At 39.4% G+C, this 17,203-nt stretch overlaps 1 protein-coding gene across 3 annotated transcripts in view; it reads left to right on the forward strand.

The window, feature by feature from the left end:
* The window catches only part of CNKSR3 (CNKSR family member 3), a 55,847-nt gene that overhangs the window by 32,087 nt on the left and 6,557 nt on the right, over nucleotides 1-17,203 (forward strand). For all 3 annotated transcript variants that reach the window (XM_072141093.1, XM_072141091.1, XM_072141094.1), the window contains exons 3-10: nucleotides 6,923-7,125; nucleotides 7,916-8,003; nucleotides 10,334-10,375; nucleotides 13,327-13,446; nucleotides 14,612-14,671; nucleotides 15,466-15,534; nucleotides 15,647-15,793; nucleotides 16,417-16,541. In XM_072141093.1, coding sequence (XP_071997194.1) covers nucleotides 6,947-7,125; nucleotides 7,916-8,003; nucleotides 10,334-10,375; nucleotides 13,327-13,446; nucleotides 14,612-14,671; nucleotides 15,466-15,534; nucleotides 15,647-15,793; nucleotides 16,417-16,541 — 830 coding nt within the window. In that variant the 5' untranslated portion in view covers nucleotides 6,923-6,946. The remainder of the gene's footprint in view (nucleotides 1-6,922; nucleotides 7,126-7,915; nucleotides 8,004-10,333; nucleotides 10,376-13,326; nucleotides 13,447-14,611; nucleotides 14,672-15,465; nucleotides 15,535-15,646; nucleotides 15,794-16,416; nucleotides 16,542-17,203) is intronic.

Genomic DNA, 17,203 nt, shown 5'->3' on the forward strand with positions numbered 1-17,203 from the left:
GTATCCAAATCCGGCATTAAACTTCTCCACAACATTATCAGGGACCTGCCTGGTGTGTTCCTTGGTCTTCAGGATGCAGAACCCTGAGACTATCACAGAGCAGGTGTATTTATATGGAGACTGGATTACACACAGGTGGATTATATTTATTATCATCAGTCATTATGACAACATTGGATCATTCAGGGATCAGAGACTGAACTTTTGGAGTGAGTTTGCTGCACTGAAAGTAAAGGAGCCGAATAATGTTGGACGCCCTACTTTTCAGTTTATTATTTTTTACAAAAGTTTATAATGTCCAATAAATTTCGTTCCACTTCACATTTGTGTCCCGGTTATTGTTGATACTTCACCAAAAATTACAATTTTATATCTTTATGTTTGAAGCCTGAAATGTGGCAAAAGGTTGAAAATTTCAAGGGGACGAATACTTTCGCAAGGCACAGACTAATTCTTAGAAAAACGTTAGCACTATTTGTAAAATGGTAATTGACCAATCAAATAAAACTTACCATTTCAGCTTTATTAAAACTATATAGTGCACGGCTAAGGTCTGGTAGATTTTCTTTAGCCACCATTTACAGTCCTGAAATATAACACCTGTGAGATGAATGGATGTGACATTATATCTTACACAAGTATAAAGATACATCCTAATGCTTTCATTTCTTATCTTGTACATTGTCTTATGTTTTGCCCAATTATGCACTAGAGCTGGATCAGTGCCAGATCCCCAGGCTCTATTAGTTCTTATACAATTTCCTACTCATTTCCTTTATCAAGCATTTCTGACCCCAGCGAGGCTGACAGTCAGTGTACATGAGCTACATTATATAAAATATACATATGACGTTTGTGTTTCTTGTATGTCACCTAACCATTGTACAGCCTGTAATCACACACATCAGTCACCATCACAGTGGGCCCCAATGGGAATGATGTATCATTGTTTTTTGTCTATGTTTGGGCTTGTTTTGGCGCAGTTGTGGTGCAAATGCTGTTTTGTGACTTTCCATTGCTCCAAGTGAACATACTACAATGCAAATTCATTTTGACATTTGGAGCCGCTCTAAAGATGAATTACCCCCAATATCTATTATACCCTCTCTCAGGGATACACCAATACAATGTGGGAAGAACCTTGCGTACCCAAAGGAGACTCACATAGTCAGAGCAGAACTGTTCTAGTTTCCCATGGCAACCAATCAGAACTCAGCTTAAAATTTATAATAATAATAATAATAATAATAATTTACCATAAATGTTAACCCCTTCAAGACACAGTCAGTTTGTATGTTAAGGCTCAGCCTCTTTTTTTAATGGTTTTAACTTTTGTACACTTTAACTTACGTAAATGATTTTGAGACTGTTTTTTCGTGACACATTGTACTTGTACATGTTAGTAGCAAAATTTGTTTGATATGTTTTGCGTTTATTTATTTAGTAAAAATAGCCAAATTTTTCCCATATCTCACATATATCCCATATCTCCCAATATTTCCCATCATTTTCTTCCTTTTATTCTTATATGATATTAGAAAGTTTACAAATAGAACAGAATTCATCATTTTTTATTGCTAAAATATCTACATTGAAATTTTTGGGATCATTTTTGTATCATACGTTGGGGATCGTGCGCCAGTGTTTGATTGGCCCGCCGCTGCATATTCACAGCGGCATACATAAAGAGGCTTCTGCCTCTTCATGTATCAGGGCAGGGCCTGGCATAGAAATAAACTCAGCCGGCGACTTAAAAGTTGCCGGCGGCAGCGAGTGCGCCGTGCAGGGACAGTAACTGGCATGAAGATGGCGGATTGGGCTAAAAAGTCGCAAGTGCTAGCAATAGACTAGCATTTGCGATTGTTTCAGACGTGGGGATTTGGGGCATTTTTATAATTTTTTATAACTTTTTTAAAACATGTTTATGATTTCCATCATGGGACATGAACAAGCAATCATCTATTTGCTTGTTTATGATATTGTCCTGAAATACCGATGTATCAGGCGGGATCTTACAGGCACTGCCTGCGGACAGCCCTGGGGTTCTGATTAGAAGTAGAAATGATCAGCGTCTCCCAAAGACGGCACGGGGGCGATCGTGGGGAAGAGATCCCCTTCAGGCAGGTTAAATACCTGCGATTGGAGCTCATTCCCACCATGGGACCATGGCATGGGTTTGGCCGGAGAGGTGTAGGGGTGAGAGCTACTAACCCATCCTCTCTCCTTCACGAGGCTGTGGCAGGACCATACATACAGCTAGAGATAGAGCATGGCGCTGTACGGGGAACACATGCTTTCGCTCATTGTGCAGTGCACAATGCTACGGTGACATATGCTAGAAGGCATTTGTACAGCTAGCATACTACCACCATATACTTTTATCCAAAAGGGGCCTAAAGGTGTATTATTGTGATGGGAGATTACCATATTGGCATCAGTTTATTATCAATATGGGGTAATATCTCTGATAATAAAGTGAATGCAATTTAGGAATAGTGCTGAAATGAAGGGTATACGTTTATCTTAGATATTTTTACACAAAACTGCATTAAAACAGCTTAACTTTTGAGCTGTGTTAGACTCTGATGATATCTGCATTACATCCTCCTTGGCAGATTCAGTCATATGCCTGGAGTTTTTTTTTTTTTAATGACAAACGGGATGTGATGTGTCCATCAAATTTTTTTTTCTGACAGAATTGACCAGTTGTGGACGGATTGAACCTATAGAAACTTTTTTTTTATTAGTGTACTTGTTCTTTTCCTCAGCACAGAAGGACGTGAGAAAGCTTAGGAAATCTAGTGACAGCAATTGTCCATTCTGTCTGCATATAAGGCAATACTGGTGAATGCAATAAGGTAATGAGGTAACATTCCTTTAAGATCAAAGGTTAGCTTTCGGTCACTTGTGGTTTTTTCACATCACATTTTTCTGCTCAGTGTTGCATGCCCTGAAGCAGTCAGATTAGCTTATGTCTGAATAGTCATGGGACACTTGGTTGGGTGGGTAGATGAGTTTAGAGACTGCCCTCTAATTACTTGAACTGGTTAAACCTCTTTTTACAATAATTTACCTATTTATTTTACAAGCACCCCTGTTTATTGCATGAAGCAGACTGTGCCTGTAGTACAATAGTAGTAGTAGAGTGTAGTACAATAGTTGTGTATGTACATATATCAGAATAAAACTTTTCTCCATTAAGAGGTAAATCTGTATGTATATAGCTCCTTCATATTCAGCATCGCTTTGCAAATCATGGGGTACATATACATACAAAATAAGACCTCACGGAGTAATAACTTCACTATTGTAGAGGTAGAAGACCAATTTGTACGGAGTTACAGTAGTCGAGACTTGTGATAGGAATTGGATGGAAGTGAATAAATCAGCTTGGTCTGATAAGTAGGTGGCAAAAAGACAAGAATTACCTTATTAGAAAGATTACTTATCGCGTACAGAGGCATGTAAGAGACAGCAGATGGGTGTTATGCTGAAGTAAGGCAGGGGTGATGTTATGTGCAGAAGTATTTTGGGGGTATTTTCAGGTAAAGATGATACTGAAAACCAAATATGCTGAAGGTTTGCCCAATGGGAGCAGTATAGAGGGAAACAAGAAGAGGACCAAGAACTGAGCCCTGTGGAACTCTGACAGTAAGAGTTAGAGGAGAAGAGGATAAATCCAGAAAAGGAGTCTTTGAAAATGTGGTCAGAGAGTTGTGAAGAAAACCAAGTGAGTACAGTGTCCTCCAGGCCAATGGAGAGAAGCATCCTGAGGAGGAGCTGGTGGTCCACAGCATCAAATGCTGCCGAGAGATCCGGATGTGGAGAGAATAGTCACCATTACATTTAGCAGTGCGGAGATTATTGGAGACTTTAAAAAGAGCAGTTTCAGTGGAGTCCATAGAGTGGAAACAGTGGTAGAGGAGGGAGTCAGCTGTGAGATGGCGGGTTAGGCAACAATAAACCAGGCGCTCCAAGTTCTGAGATGAAGGGGAGATTCGAGACTAGTCGATAGTTAACAGCACTTGATGGGTTTTATTTAAATGGGTTTTTACAGCGTGTTTAAAAGAGAAGAAAAGACACCAGAAGTAGAAGACAGGTAGAATATTTTAGTGAGGTGAGAAGTGACTGCATTTCCACAAAAGGGATACAACAGTAAGAGTCACCTTACATTGTCTAAAAATACAAAAAAAACTGTCAATGCACGGATATAGAAAGATAAGTGTCAGCAACTATTAATACTGGACCTGCATTGCTTATACCCTATGTAACACATTCTTAACAACAACAGAAATGCTAAAAAGGTGCTAAAAAGGCTAAAGGCTTGTGTTTGCATGTGTGTGTGAATATATATATATGCCTTTACTAAACACATTACCAAAATTACACACAGAGAAAAATAAACAGTACACAAGGTGCTCTACAACATTTTATTAACTATTGGTGATCATAACACGCTCCCAATCTATAAGGCTCTATACATACACACCAGATCCCTATTGCCAGTATAAAACAGAGACCTTGCACATGGTTTTACCTGTGTAGAGTGAATATATACAGACACAATGTGGAATCGCTATGTAATCATTAACTAGAGAAGAATGTTAAAGGGAACCTACCACCACAAATCTACCTATAAAGGTAGATTGGGTGGTAGGTGAATCAATGGGACGTGAGGAGAGCCCTTTTAAGGGCTAATCCTCACGTCCCCGCACTGTTTTATAAACTTTTATTACCCTAATATGTTAATTTCCTTATGCGGCTACTGGGGCGTGGAGTAGCCGCATCTGAGGTTACACGAGGCGGCTACTCCACGCCCCGGTAGCCACATTACCCCTCCTACTCACCATGTTCGGCGCGCAGCTGCTCGTAGCTGCGCGCCCTGGTCCGCCGATCCTGCCGTCTGCGCATGCGCAGAACAGCAGGCCCGCGCCTGCGCAGCCCCGGCTTCAGAGCAGTGACCGCGCAGGCGCGGGCCTGCTGTTCTGCGCATGCGCAGACGGCAGGATCGGCGGACCAGGGCGCGCAGCTACGAGCAGCTGCGCGCCGAACATGGTGAGTAGGAGGGGTAATGTGGCTACCGGGGCGTGGAGTAGCCGCCTCGTGTAACCTCAGATGCGGCTACTCCACGCCCCAGTAGCCGCATAAGGAAATTAACATATTAGGGTAATAAAAGTTTATAAAACAGTGCGGGGACGTGAGGATTAGCCCTTAAAAGGGCTATCCTCACGTCCCATTGATTCACCTACCACCCGATCTACCTTTATAGGTAGATTTGTGGTGGTAGGTGCCCTTTAAATATTAGTGTTGTTACGAGCACATGAGCCAGGAAATCCAGATCGTGTAATATTCATAGAATATACTTCTATAACAGAGCATGCTGAGTGTAATATAGAGTTAATGTCAGATGGATGTTGTGTTTTTCCCAGATACATAGCGGAAGCATGTGATCAGCTTTGTGCAGGGAACATCCAGTAACTGCTATATACAAATCCTCTTTAAAATAAACAATTAACTTCCCATATTTTCCACTTCTCGGGAAATCCTCTGCCCGAGGTATTCACAGATTTACAGCTTCAAAGTCTGTGGTGACATGACACATAACATGAAGCAGCTCCCTTGTAGACAGGATTGGCCAGGCTTTGTGCCAGTCTAAATCTAGAAGGTATTTGGAGTTGTTCTCGTGTCAGCATTGTGTTGAGTAGTTTAAGGATGTTTCCATATCTTTCACACAGTTGGAGGAGCGTTCTGAAGTATATGATGGAAAGAACAGGACCAATTGCTCCATACTAAATATATTATATGAAATTTATTGCTTTCTGGAAGGAAAATGTTATTTCTTGACCTCAGTGCTTATTTAACTGTCTGGGATATTCCATTGTGTAATGTTATTTTAGAAATGTTCACCAGTAGTTTGAATACTGAAATAATTCCAGTGGTTGCCAATAGGCCACAGCCCTAGTGCCTGCCTCTTACTGTAAATTCATTATACTGTAACCATTATATTGTACTTACAGTCTTTGCAGTGGGCTCCAGGTGCTTCTATTTACACCATTAGCATTAAATCATATGTACTACTGTTGATCTTTACAATAGGTCATCAATAACTGATCAGTATAGTAAGAATGTTTGGCACCTCACAAAGACTCAGTGTAGCAATACTATCTAAAGGGAACCTGTCAGCTGATATTGACCTAATAAACTACTACCAGTATGTTGCTAAGCATCTAAACACCTTCCAGATTGTGTTTCTCTCATGACCCAGTATGGTGGTATCATCCAGAAAATCAACTTTGAAGTGAGATGTAAATTGGATGTATAAAGTCAAGGAGGTGGAGACTTTAACACTGAAGGCAAGGTTTCCCTGCCTCATAAAGCCCCCTTCACATCCAGTGACATCAGGAGGAGAAGGCACTAAGAGTTCCAGACTTGGACTCCCTGACTTTATACTACCAATTTACCTCTCACTTCAAAGTTGATTTTCTGGATGATGGAACCACACAACCATGAAAGAAACAAAAACTAGAAGGTAATACTCTGTTTGACAATATACTGGTAGTGGTTTATTAGGCCATTCGCTGATAATGGGTTCCCTTTAACTCTGTACAGCAAAAGACACTGAGCTTTCAGAACTTTTCCAAACTGTTAAGAGCTGTGCAGAGCTGTTCTGCAGGGGCGCCAGAGGTTGATTCCCACCTGTCAGATTCATTATCTGTAAGGATGGTGGTAAACCGTTTAATGGATATGTTGTGGAAGTGAGCAATGTTAAGAAGGCCTTGTAGCGGATGGAGTAGCTTAGAAATACTACTTTTAACATCTGTCTCATGACCTGCTGTCCATGAACAATGAACTAATCTTTGCTGTTGCTGAATATTGAATAATATAAGCTGCTATTTTTTACACTTTTTTTCATTATTTTTAGAATTATGGTCTGGAAACTGATAACATGAAAAACCTGGTGCTAAAGCTCCGATCAGCTTCCCACAACCTTCAAAATTATATAGGCAACAGGAGGAAAAGTCTGTCTTATGATGGAGCTACATCTTCTAAGCCTCCCAATGAGTTCCTTACATCGGTGGTTGACCTAATCGGCTCAGCCAAAGCCCTGTTAGCATGGCTGGACAGGTAAGCCTCATCATTCAAGCCATTGTGCTTTTCACGTTTACTTTTCTTGGCAAAATGTTTGTTAATCCCAGAGCACCCCTTCCTCTTTATCTGTACCAAGACCTCTAAAAGTCACAGGTAAGAGCTTTGTCTCTAGAGCGTGGTTAAGGTTAGGAGTGTCTCTTTGCTGCAGTTGTACAAGAAGATCAGTCTAATAGAAATTACCTTCAGCTCCTGGACAGAAACTTTTGTAGATTACCATATAGACATTGTTTGTGTTAAAAAAAAGTTTCAGCAAAAAAATAATCAGATCAGGTCTAGAAGTGTCTTTTTTAATCCCCATTTCCTGTGTTAAGGATTATTCACAGGTCAGTATCTGTCCGGTCTGTGTCATCTCAAAGGCTTCACCAGAATTTCTTATTCCATATGGCGTAAACTTTCAAATTTGTAAACAACCACGATTTTTATGTTCTTCCCATAAGGAGACATGACAGACGTAAATCATATCTTTTGTCTCCCACTTCTCATGGCCTATTTTCAACTTCCGGTGGCATTCTGATAAAACACAGACGGCTTTCCAGTTCAGGAATGTAGGACTTGGCTCCTGTCCGCAGTTCATTTGTTTCTGTAGTTTTATGTTAGCTCCAGGAACCTATGTGAGAGAGGAAACTGCTTTCTTACTTTCCCGAGAAAGATGTTCCCTGGCCCGCTGACCCACATTCACAATGTATGTTTAGCTTGCCAGCATGTGCTCTTCAAAGAGTTAAGCAGTCTTTGTTCAATGCAGATTTTTTTTTTTGTTTGGTTACAGGACACCCTTTACTGGGATCACCGACTTCTCTACAACAAAGAACCAAATCATTCAGCTGTGTCTGGACTTGACAACCACCGTTCAACAGGTTATTTCTTTATGATCTGGAATTCCTCTCATGAAATTTATAGAATTGAACCTCAATCAAACAAGACACATAAAATAGAAATATGAATATACCATAAATGTAAAAAAGGGTTAGCGGTAAAAACTTTACAACAATCCGCATGCTTTGGATCTCCATGGGGTCACCAGAACAGGTTTCAATTGTGTACTGACACTCCATTCAGAATCAATGGGACACAGTAAACACAGTGCTCACTTATCTCTAGCATTCAGGGGTGAACCTAAACTTTCTGCTACCTGAGACAAGCAATAGAACGGCACCCCCGCTAACCCACCCATTAGTACTATATAAAATTATTTTTTTAGTATGTTGGTTCTCCATGCAATGTCTACCACAAATGATCACATCTAGTGTGAAGAAACACTGTTTTTAAGTTTCAAGTTCTGCAACCCTGATGCTGCCCCCAGCCCCATCTCGCAGCAAATGGTGCTGCCTGGGGCAAGTAGCTCAACTCGCCACCTCATGGCTGGTGCACCCCCGCTAGAAGTCCTCTAAAAGTGAATGGAGAATTAATACGGATTGTTGCGGTGGCTAAGGGTCTCAGTCGAGGCATGAAATTAGTAATGCAGTGTAACGTAGAGCCATACACATCCACACACTAGCATGGGAGGTAGCTCTCAAAATAAACTTTTACATACTAGATCCAAGAAAATGTCTACCATTCATGGATGGTTATCTCATATATGATATATACATATATATATATATATATATATACATATATATATATATATATATATGCAGTGTGTGTGTGAATTATATATTATCTCTTTTATAGCTGGAAATTTATGGAATTGTGGGTAGCAACATAGATGCATTGCAGCAACAGACTCACCCTGTAGCAGTATAAACAAGTTTCTCTTATCCCAGTGCCAGCTTCATTGTGTATGCAATTGTTATTTAACCAGTGAGCTGGATCTGATGAATCATTGCTGTTTGTCCTTACACTTTTCTGAAATCAAACACCGGGTTTGTAGCAGGACTGCAGCTAACCTTATGTCTTTGTTCTGCCTGAAACTAAAACTCCAGGACTATGGTTATTTGTGTTACAGTGACTTTTTAAAGGTCATTAAATATTATTGAGATTTGAGTTGTTTAAGGGACACCCACCAGGATTTCCACCACTAAACTACCAGCACCCTTAGGTAGTGTAATAAATATGCTCCCCTCTATATGTTAAATCTCACCTGTTTGCCTATAAAATATAATCACCACCAAAGTCATTTGAGCTGAGATAAGTCACTTTTGAAGCTAAAGGGGGAGATGCTCATATCTTGGGCTTCCGGATCACACATAAGATGCAGTGTGAATGGGAAAGGCAGTTTGCCAGTCACATGACTAAGCAATGGACCGGACCAAGCAGAATAGCAGCTCAATAAAGTAAGGGCTAACACAACACATTATTGTGCCCTTTGTCATGCAGAGCAGAAAGATACTTAGAGATCTGGCAGATAAAGTAGTGACAGGGCAGATATATTTATCCTGCACAGATTTAAAATAACATGTACTTTATGGATTAGAAGGAAATGGGGACATGATGGCCAAAAAAGAAGCAATTTTCTGGTGGTAAATACACTGAAAAGAGAAACCGCTTCCACCCCTGGTGCTCTTGTTTTGTATAATTTCTGTATTCTCTATAAAATGTGGTCTTTGACTCTCTCTTGTGGAGTGTCCCTTTCTTATCTTCGGGGAATGACTGTGCATATAGTCTGATACTGGCAGCACTGATTGAAGAATGGCTAGTAGGAAAACTACTAGGGCTAAACTACACCTGTAAGTGTAGGGTCTGTGACACCCATTTTTCAGTTCATGTATACAGCCTTATTCCCCCATGATATGATATGTCTTATAGTGCAGAGCGATGCTGCTCAAAATATAGGTTATATTGATAACATCAACATTGGCAGTGGGTTTGACCTGGCATTTGTCATGGATTTTCCAACTGGGAAGGCAACATCCCAACGCCTCCTTATGGCTTCTTATAGCGCATTTGAATACAGCATTCAAGGGGAGCCATTTATCAGGGCTTCTATACCTGAAAACCTAGCATCAGCATATAATAAAATACTTCTTTTGCATAATGATGAATCTCCCAGCATAAAGAAAATCATGTAACCATCCTGGATTCAGAGGTTGCTAGCAGTTTATTGGGCCTAGATCTTCATGATAGGTTCCCTTTATCAAATTTAATGTGAAATATCATCCTATGTCACATGAACAGGCTTTACTCATGAAGTATATAAGGATCTGTATGCAGTAAGTTATTTGAAATAACTCTTCTTTTTTTTCAGGAATCCACAGTTGCAGAAATGGAAGATTCTGTATTAAATGTTGTAAGTATATTATATAAAGTAATATAGCTGGACATATATTACCAGCATGAACAGTAGAATAGTGAGTAAAGAAGATTGAAAGTGAATCCCTAGGCCTGTACAGTTATATTCTTGGCAGGGATGGAGAGTGTCAGTCATATTTTCCCTTGAAGCAGACTATTTAGGAACATTTCTGTACTGCATATGATATGTACAGTAAAGCATCCTTCCAACTACTATTCTGACAGTCTGTCTTCTAGCGCACCCAATGTTTACAAAATAAATTCATAAAAATGCCCAAATCTGCTTTGCCCCATTAAACATCAGACAGCCAGGGTGATTTATGTGGAAGTGATTCCTATGTACTAAACTATTTATAGGATTCTGATGTGTAGCTGAATTTGACTCCTGACGGCTGATAAAGGACAAGGTGATCTTCTCATCTTTGCAGGCGTTTAATCATCGTTTCCATCTCACTCAGACGCAGATAGACTTGGGAAGAATGCAGAATTTTCCAGTGAAGTCCAATTAACAAAATTGTTCTTGACTGAGAAAAAGTTTTGCCTTTTGAAGTTTGTGTAATTTTTCACTGGGGTCAGGAAGTAAGAGCTCTCCTTACAGAGACTTTGACAATTAACCTTTTAACACTACTAACTACTGTGTAGTTTTTCACTGAGGTTGGAAAGTAAGTGCTCTCTTTACGGTGACTATGACATTTAACCTATTAATACTACTCACAGGGTGAGCCCCCATCATACAGGGAGACAGGGACATCCACCGCTAATGCCCACGATCGATGCTAGCATTGGTTGCGAGTATAAACTCGATCATTGCCGGTGCTGGCACATAAAAGATGATGGCGCATTGGCGCCGCCATCTTTGTTTAGAACGTTTCTACCCGTGACGTCATTGGGGAGCGGCAATCGGTTGCTATGACAGCATCGGATCTTTGTAAGACCTGATGCTGTATGTCTTCTGTAGATTTTTTTTACAATGTGCCTTTGTAGAAACACCATATATTGCAATACAGTAGTATTGCAGTATATGGTAGGAACAGTCAGACCATCTAGGGTTAAAGTACCATAAATGGTCTAAAAAATAGTAAAAAGAAAAAAAGTGAAAAAAAAATTGAATAAAAAAAAACTAAAAATTCTAATCACACCCTTTCCCTGGAACTGATATAAAATGACATAAACTATAGAAATCACAAACATGTTAGGTATTGCCACGTCCCAAAATGCATGATCTATCAAATGTTATTCCCGGCGGTGTTCCCCATTACAAAAAATAGTGCTTCAATGTCAGAAACGCCACTTTTACACTATTTTACAATGTAATAAAAAGTGATCAAAAGGTTGCACAGTCTTCAAAATGGTAGCAATGAAAATGTCAGCCCATCTCCCAAAAATGAGACCATACACAGCTCTATACACCGAAGTATGAAAAAGTTATTAGCGTCAGAAGATGACAAAACAATTCTTTTTTTGTACACATTGCTTTGTTTTGATATCACCGTGATCGTATTGAACCAAAGAATAAAGTAGATGTATCATTTGGAGCGCACAGTGATAAAAGTCATAAAAACTGAGCCCACAAGAAAGCAACACAAATGCATTTTTTAGCCAATTTCACTACATTAGGAATTTTTTCCAGCTTCCCAGTACATGGCATGGAATAACAAATAACATCAATGAAAAGTAAAATTTGGTACGCAGAAAATAAGCCCTTACACAGATTTGTAAACGGAAAAATAGAAAAGTTATAGAATTTGGAAGGTGGAGAGTGAAAAATGAATGAAAAAACGCTGTGATGCAAAGGGCTTAAGGCAACCTAAGCTCTACTGAAGAGATGCAATCACATTGATACAGTGCTGTCTACAGTTGGGAATCTGTTCCTTCTGGAATAGTTATACTGGTTGAGTTTTAATCCTGCATCATGTCATTAGGTTTAAATAAAGTCATGCTTGATATTGAGGGGTGTTCCTTACTAGGTAACTAAAGAGGCATGGTTTTCCTTATCTTATCCTGGAAAACTTTGCTCTGGTGTGTAACAAGGCATCATACTTTAAAAAAACATATGTATATCTTTGTCATATAGGTGAGAATATGAGTACAATTGTACTGCTGCTTGATTCCAGGTTGTATAACAGTTCAAACATGAATTTATTATCCACAGTTGTCAAAGCAGCTGCCGGCTAAAATACAGACTAGCAATGCATTGTACACCAAGACTCAACTTGTTTTATAGAATATATATTTATACCAACCCTAAAATGGTGATGAAAGATTATTCACATGAAAAGCCCCCAAACAAACTGTGAGGACTGGAACCTTACTACAAACCAGGGGAAACTAAAGGTGACAGCCCATTTACAGATTATAGATGACAGATGATTCTGCACTCTGTTATACTGAGATGGGTTGCTATAAATACTACCTATTAAGGAATACTAAAATGTAAACTACCTGGTTCAACTAACGGGATGGCGATCGCAAAGACAACCCACCTTTAATATTGCATACGATGGCCAGTGTCCCCAGGCTGGACTGGTAATGGTCACTAATATCCCAATTGCGGTTGTGATCACCTGGAAGGCAGCCTGTCTAGTGATATACAAGCAATGTCCTGCGTGTTTGGTGCTGTACAGGATCAGTGTTCTCAGGACATCTAGTCTCCCTATTGCATTTACATCAAAAGCACTAGTACTTCTGGCTAGTGATTTATCAGAAGTGCTTAATGACAAATGGTGGCCAAGACATGGAAGCCCTATACAGCCATAGTATTTTTGGTAGTATATTCCACTTAATCACTCAAGCATGCTAAAAGAAAAGACAAAGCTACAACTGCCGTCAGGGAAGAGTTGGTAGAACCCCAAAGAGAATAGGTGGCCTAATGACACACATATGTTCTTATGTGACATACTACAGTGTGAATACAAAATAACTTTACCTCCATTTTGTTTCTTCTTATAGTCTAAGGTTCTAAATGGAATATGTGACAAAACATACCGCTTTACCACAGACCCTTTAACAAGTCAAAGTGCCTGTTTGGAAAAAGTCATCCTTACTAATATTAGACCTGGAGAAGGGTTGGTAAGTAGAGACATATCACACATTCAAGAAGACACTTTAAAAATGTGATTTTTTTTTCAAAGCTAGTTAAATAACCAATGACCCCAGGCTCATTCCTTGCTTAGCCTTGTTAAAAGGATGTAACCTGGGTTGGGTGTTGCAACATCTGACAGAAACGAAAACTGGAAATGTCGTCATCAGAAACTCTCAGTTGTGCAGCCTAAGGGACTTCTGCTTTGCATGCCACAATGATGTTTATGGTGGAATCAATGGTCTCTGGAAATAACAACTAATAATATTAAATAATATCTCTGCTTAGATAAATAATTACTGGTCTGAAAGAATTGGTCAAGTGCATTACGATTTTTGCCAAAAAGTTTGGAATTGTCTAAAATAACAATGCAGAGATCAAATGTGGACTGTGGTAATGCCATGGGAGAGTATCCGTAAGGCGAGTATTATCTAGAACCTTCTGAACTATTAGACCACAATATGAGATGATAGAAAGTCCATTTAATTTCTTTTTATGGTTTCCTTTGAGGTCACTTGCAACTTAGTTCTCACTCAGACAGGCATTTTTGACCATTGGTTTTTATGGGTCTGTTCACATGGATCACGTGGATCATCAGAAAAAAACTCGATGTGCAATATTTTTTTCTTAAATGTGGACCACAAACCTCCATAAAAGTTAATGTATGTGCTCACCCCTCCCATCTCCACATGAGACGGGTGACCAGCCAGCTTGGTTATGGTGCAATGAAACACAGTGGCCTCAGCATTCACAAAAGAAATGAATGGCCCATGAGCTATTTGTGCAGCTTGCATACAGTCACCATATACGGTTGTGAGAATCAGGTTCAGAAAACACGTAGAGACTGCTTTGTTTAACTTTTATTTTAATTTGGCATATTTTTGGTAGTTTTGTTTGGTACCAGTTTCACAGAATCCAGAGTATGTTACACAAGGCTGATTCATACATAAAATATTAATAAAAAATATAAAAGATTACTTACATTCTTCTAAAATCAAGCCCAGATGCTGAACTTTCACAACCTCCAATCCCTTACAGAAATGTTTCCACTCCTATAGCCATCGGTGCCTTTTCCGCTCACAGAAAAATGCAGTTTAATTTCTTCATATTTTCACTAGAAGACATGTGACCATTTGTTATTTTTTTCCTCCTTAGGGAATGTATATCAAATCCACATATGACGGGCTGCATGTCATTACAGGAACTACAGAAAATGTAAGTGAAGTCTGTTGTAGCAGTCTCTTCATTTATTTAATATAAAGCCATATCTGCTGCTTGCCAATTGGTTATCATTACCTATATGCAGATACCACTGGCAAAGTTTTAATAATAGCAGTATATACCAGATAGCAATATTTATGACTCACTATAAAAGCAAAAACACATGCAAGAACATTTATTCCAGATTTGAAAACATATGTAAGTGATCCCGGATACAAATAGCTTGTCCATGGTGGGAAAAGGAAAACTTTGCCTTGGTGCAACATTAAATAAGGCAGCTACCTCGACAACAGTGTCTGACTTCTAGCCAAACCATTTCCATAACCATGGCTTCCCTAAAATGAATCAACTCCCAACTGTAGACAGGACTGTTTTGATGTCATTGCATTTCCTTAGTACAGTGTAGGAAGCTCTCTTATTGAAAGGAAACCTACCATCAGGGATACATTAACTCTGTGCTGCACTTATTTCTATAGAATTCTTTGTAGCACTGAAATAAGTTTTTTTTTTCCCTCTGTGACCGATAAAATAGCAGTAAACATTTGCAAAAGATACAAACGATGATTATACATTATTGTATGAAAGAAAAACAACATAGTTGCAGGTCTTTGTTGTGTTGTGTCTTTTAGTACATGACATCACCCGGCTCGCTCCCCAGGCACAGCCGCACATGTTCCATACATTCTCTTAAGTGTTTTAATTACTTGTAACAAACAATCTCCAGAAAACACTGAAGACAGGTCTGGGCATTTTGGCTGATTTGTTTTTCCTTTCTCCCATCTCCCTAGTCGCCAGCTGATATCTCCCGGAAGATTCATGCAGGTGACGAAGTGATACAGGTTAACCAGCAGACTGTGGTAAGCAATTTTCATCTATCACTGATATTATGGACAGTGACAGAGCTCCTGCACACATTTTATGTCATGGTAAACACTGAAAAATAGAACATGTTAACTTGCTCTTTTTAAGGTTGGATGGCAATTGAGGAATCTTGTAGCAAGACTGAGAGAAAATTCTGGTGAAGTGACGCTGCTTCTGAAAAAGAGACCAACAGGAACCTTCAATTTCACTCCTGCTCCTTTGAAAAACTTGAGATGGAGACCGCCTCTTGTACAGGTGTGTGCAGCCTGCACAAAAGCAATGTTTAAATAACCAAATACATCACGCCTACCTGCACATAGATGTACTGGATTGTAGCCATGAAAAACAGATTTTTCCTGTGTTTTTCGTGGACAATTTCCATCCCTTTGGCATCTGTTTTTCACAGATCCTCATAAATTACAATCTTGTAATTACTCTACATTTTAATGTATTAGTTGCATAGTTCAGAAAATTACTAGGTGGGGTTACAGATCTATTAAAAAGTATGACATTCAGTGCAACCATTTGCCATCGGATCAAAACTGACAGGACACAACTGATCTTAACTCATTTCCTGTGAAAGTCAAAGCAAGCTGTAAACCTACATGGCTTCTATGCAGGTAGTTGCAATATGCCTGAAACACCCCCTTAAAGAACATAATGAAGCAGGCTAACTAATTAAATAGTTCAAAAGTCTAAAAAATGTTGCACTTTAAGAGCACTAGTTTTTCTGAGTGACAGTGTTTGTTCCTTAGATTAGACATCCAGATATGACAATCACTTAATGCTTCAGTCTGCATTTCAGTCTTTATGCTGTGACAATGCCAGCAGTTCTTTATGAATCACCATACATCTTCTCTTTGTTATTTTAATGCTAGACAAGCCCTCCTCCTACCACAACGCAGTCTCCTGAAAGCACATTGGATACCTCACTGAAGAAAGAGAAGCCAGCAATTCTGGATCTTTACATTCCTCCACCACCAAGAGTCCCTTACTCCCCAAGGTACATGCAATATAAAGCAACTATTTCACAATGACTTCTCCAAGAGTATTAGATCATTTGCATACAGGTTTTCATAAAGAACAGTGAAAGACAAACTATAATGTACATTTTTGTAGTTTTATTTAAAAAAAAAAAAAACTTTTTGGAAATAGTCATATTTTCTTCATATTTTTTTTAAGTGACTTTGGCCATTTTAACTCAAGTCAGTTTGATCTTCCTGTGTTTGCCTGAACACTAAGCATTCGGAACTAATCTGACAAGCTGAATTCAGTTCTGGCTGCTTAGCGTTCCGTTTTTACAACTCAAAGAGCTTTTCCAGGTAAAAATACAGATGACATGTCCTAATCATGTGCTCTCAGGAGCAGATGAATAATGGAACAGGAAGCCGACAGCTCCATTCTCTGTGTAGTGGTTGAACCAGGTCACTTCAGCTCAGCACACATTCAAATTCATGTTTCATCCCCTGTAAACCAGCTGCCGGGAGCAACTGAACTCCGGGGTTTCTGGGTACCGGACTCCCACTAATTTGATATTGAGGATCTATTCTATGGATATTTCCCATGAGCACAATCCTGCTCCCACTAAGCACATACACACTGGTAATGGTTACCTTGTTATCTCCAGGGTTGCTACCTGAGACTAGCACCATTGTAAGTGTTGGT

The sequence above is a fragment of the Engystomops pustulosus genome, chromosome 3 (genome assembly GCF_040894005.1).
Source record: "Engystomops pustulosus chromosome 3, aEngPut4.maternal, whole genome shotgun sequence".
Lineage (NCBI taxonomy): Eukaryota > Metazoa > Chordata > Amphibia > Anura > Leptodactylidae > Engystomops > Engystomops pustulosus.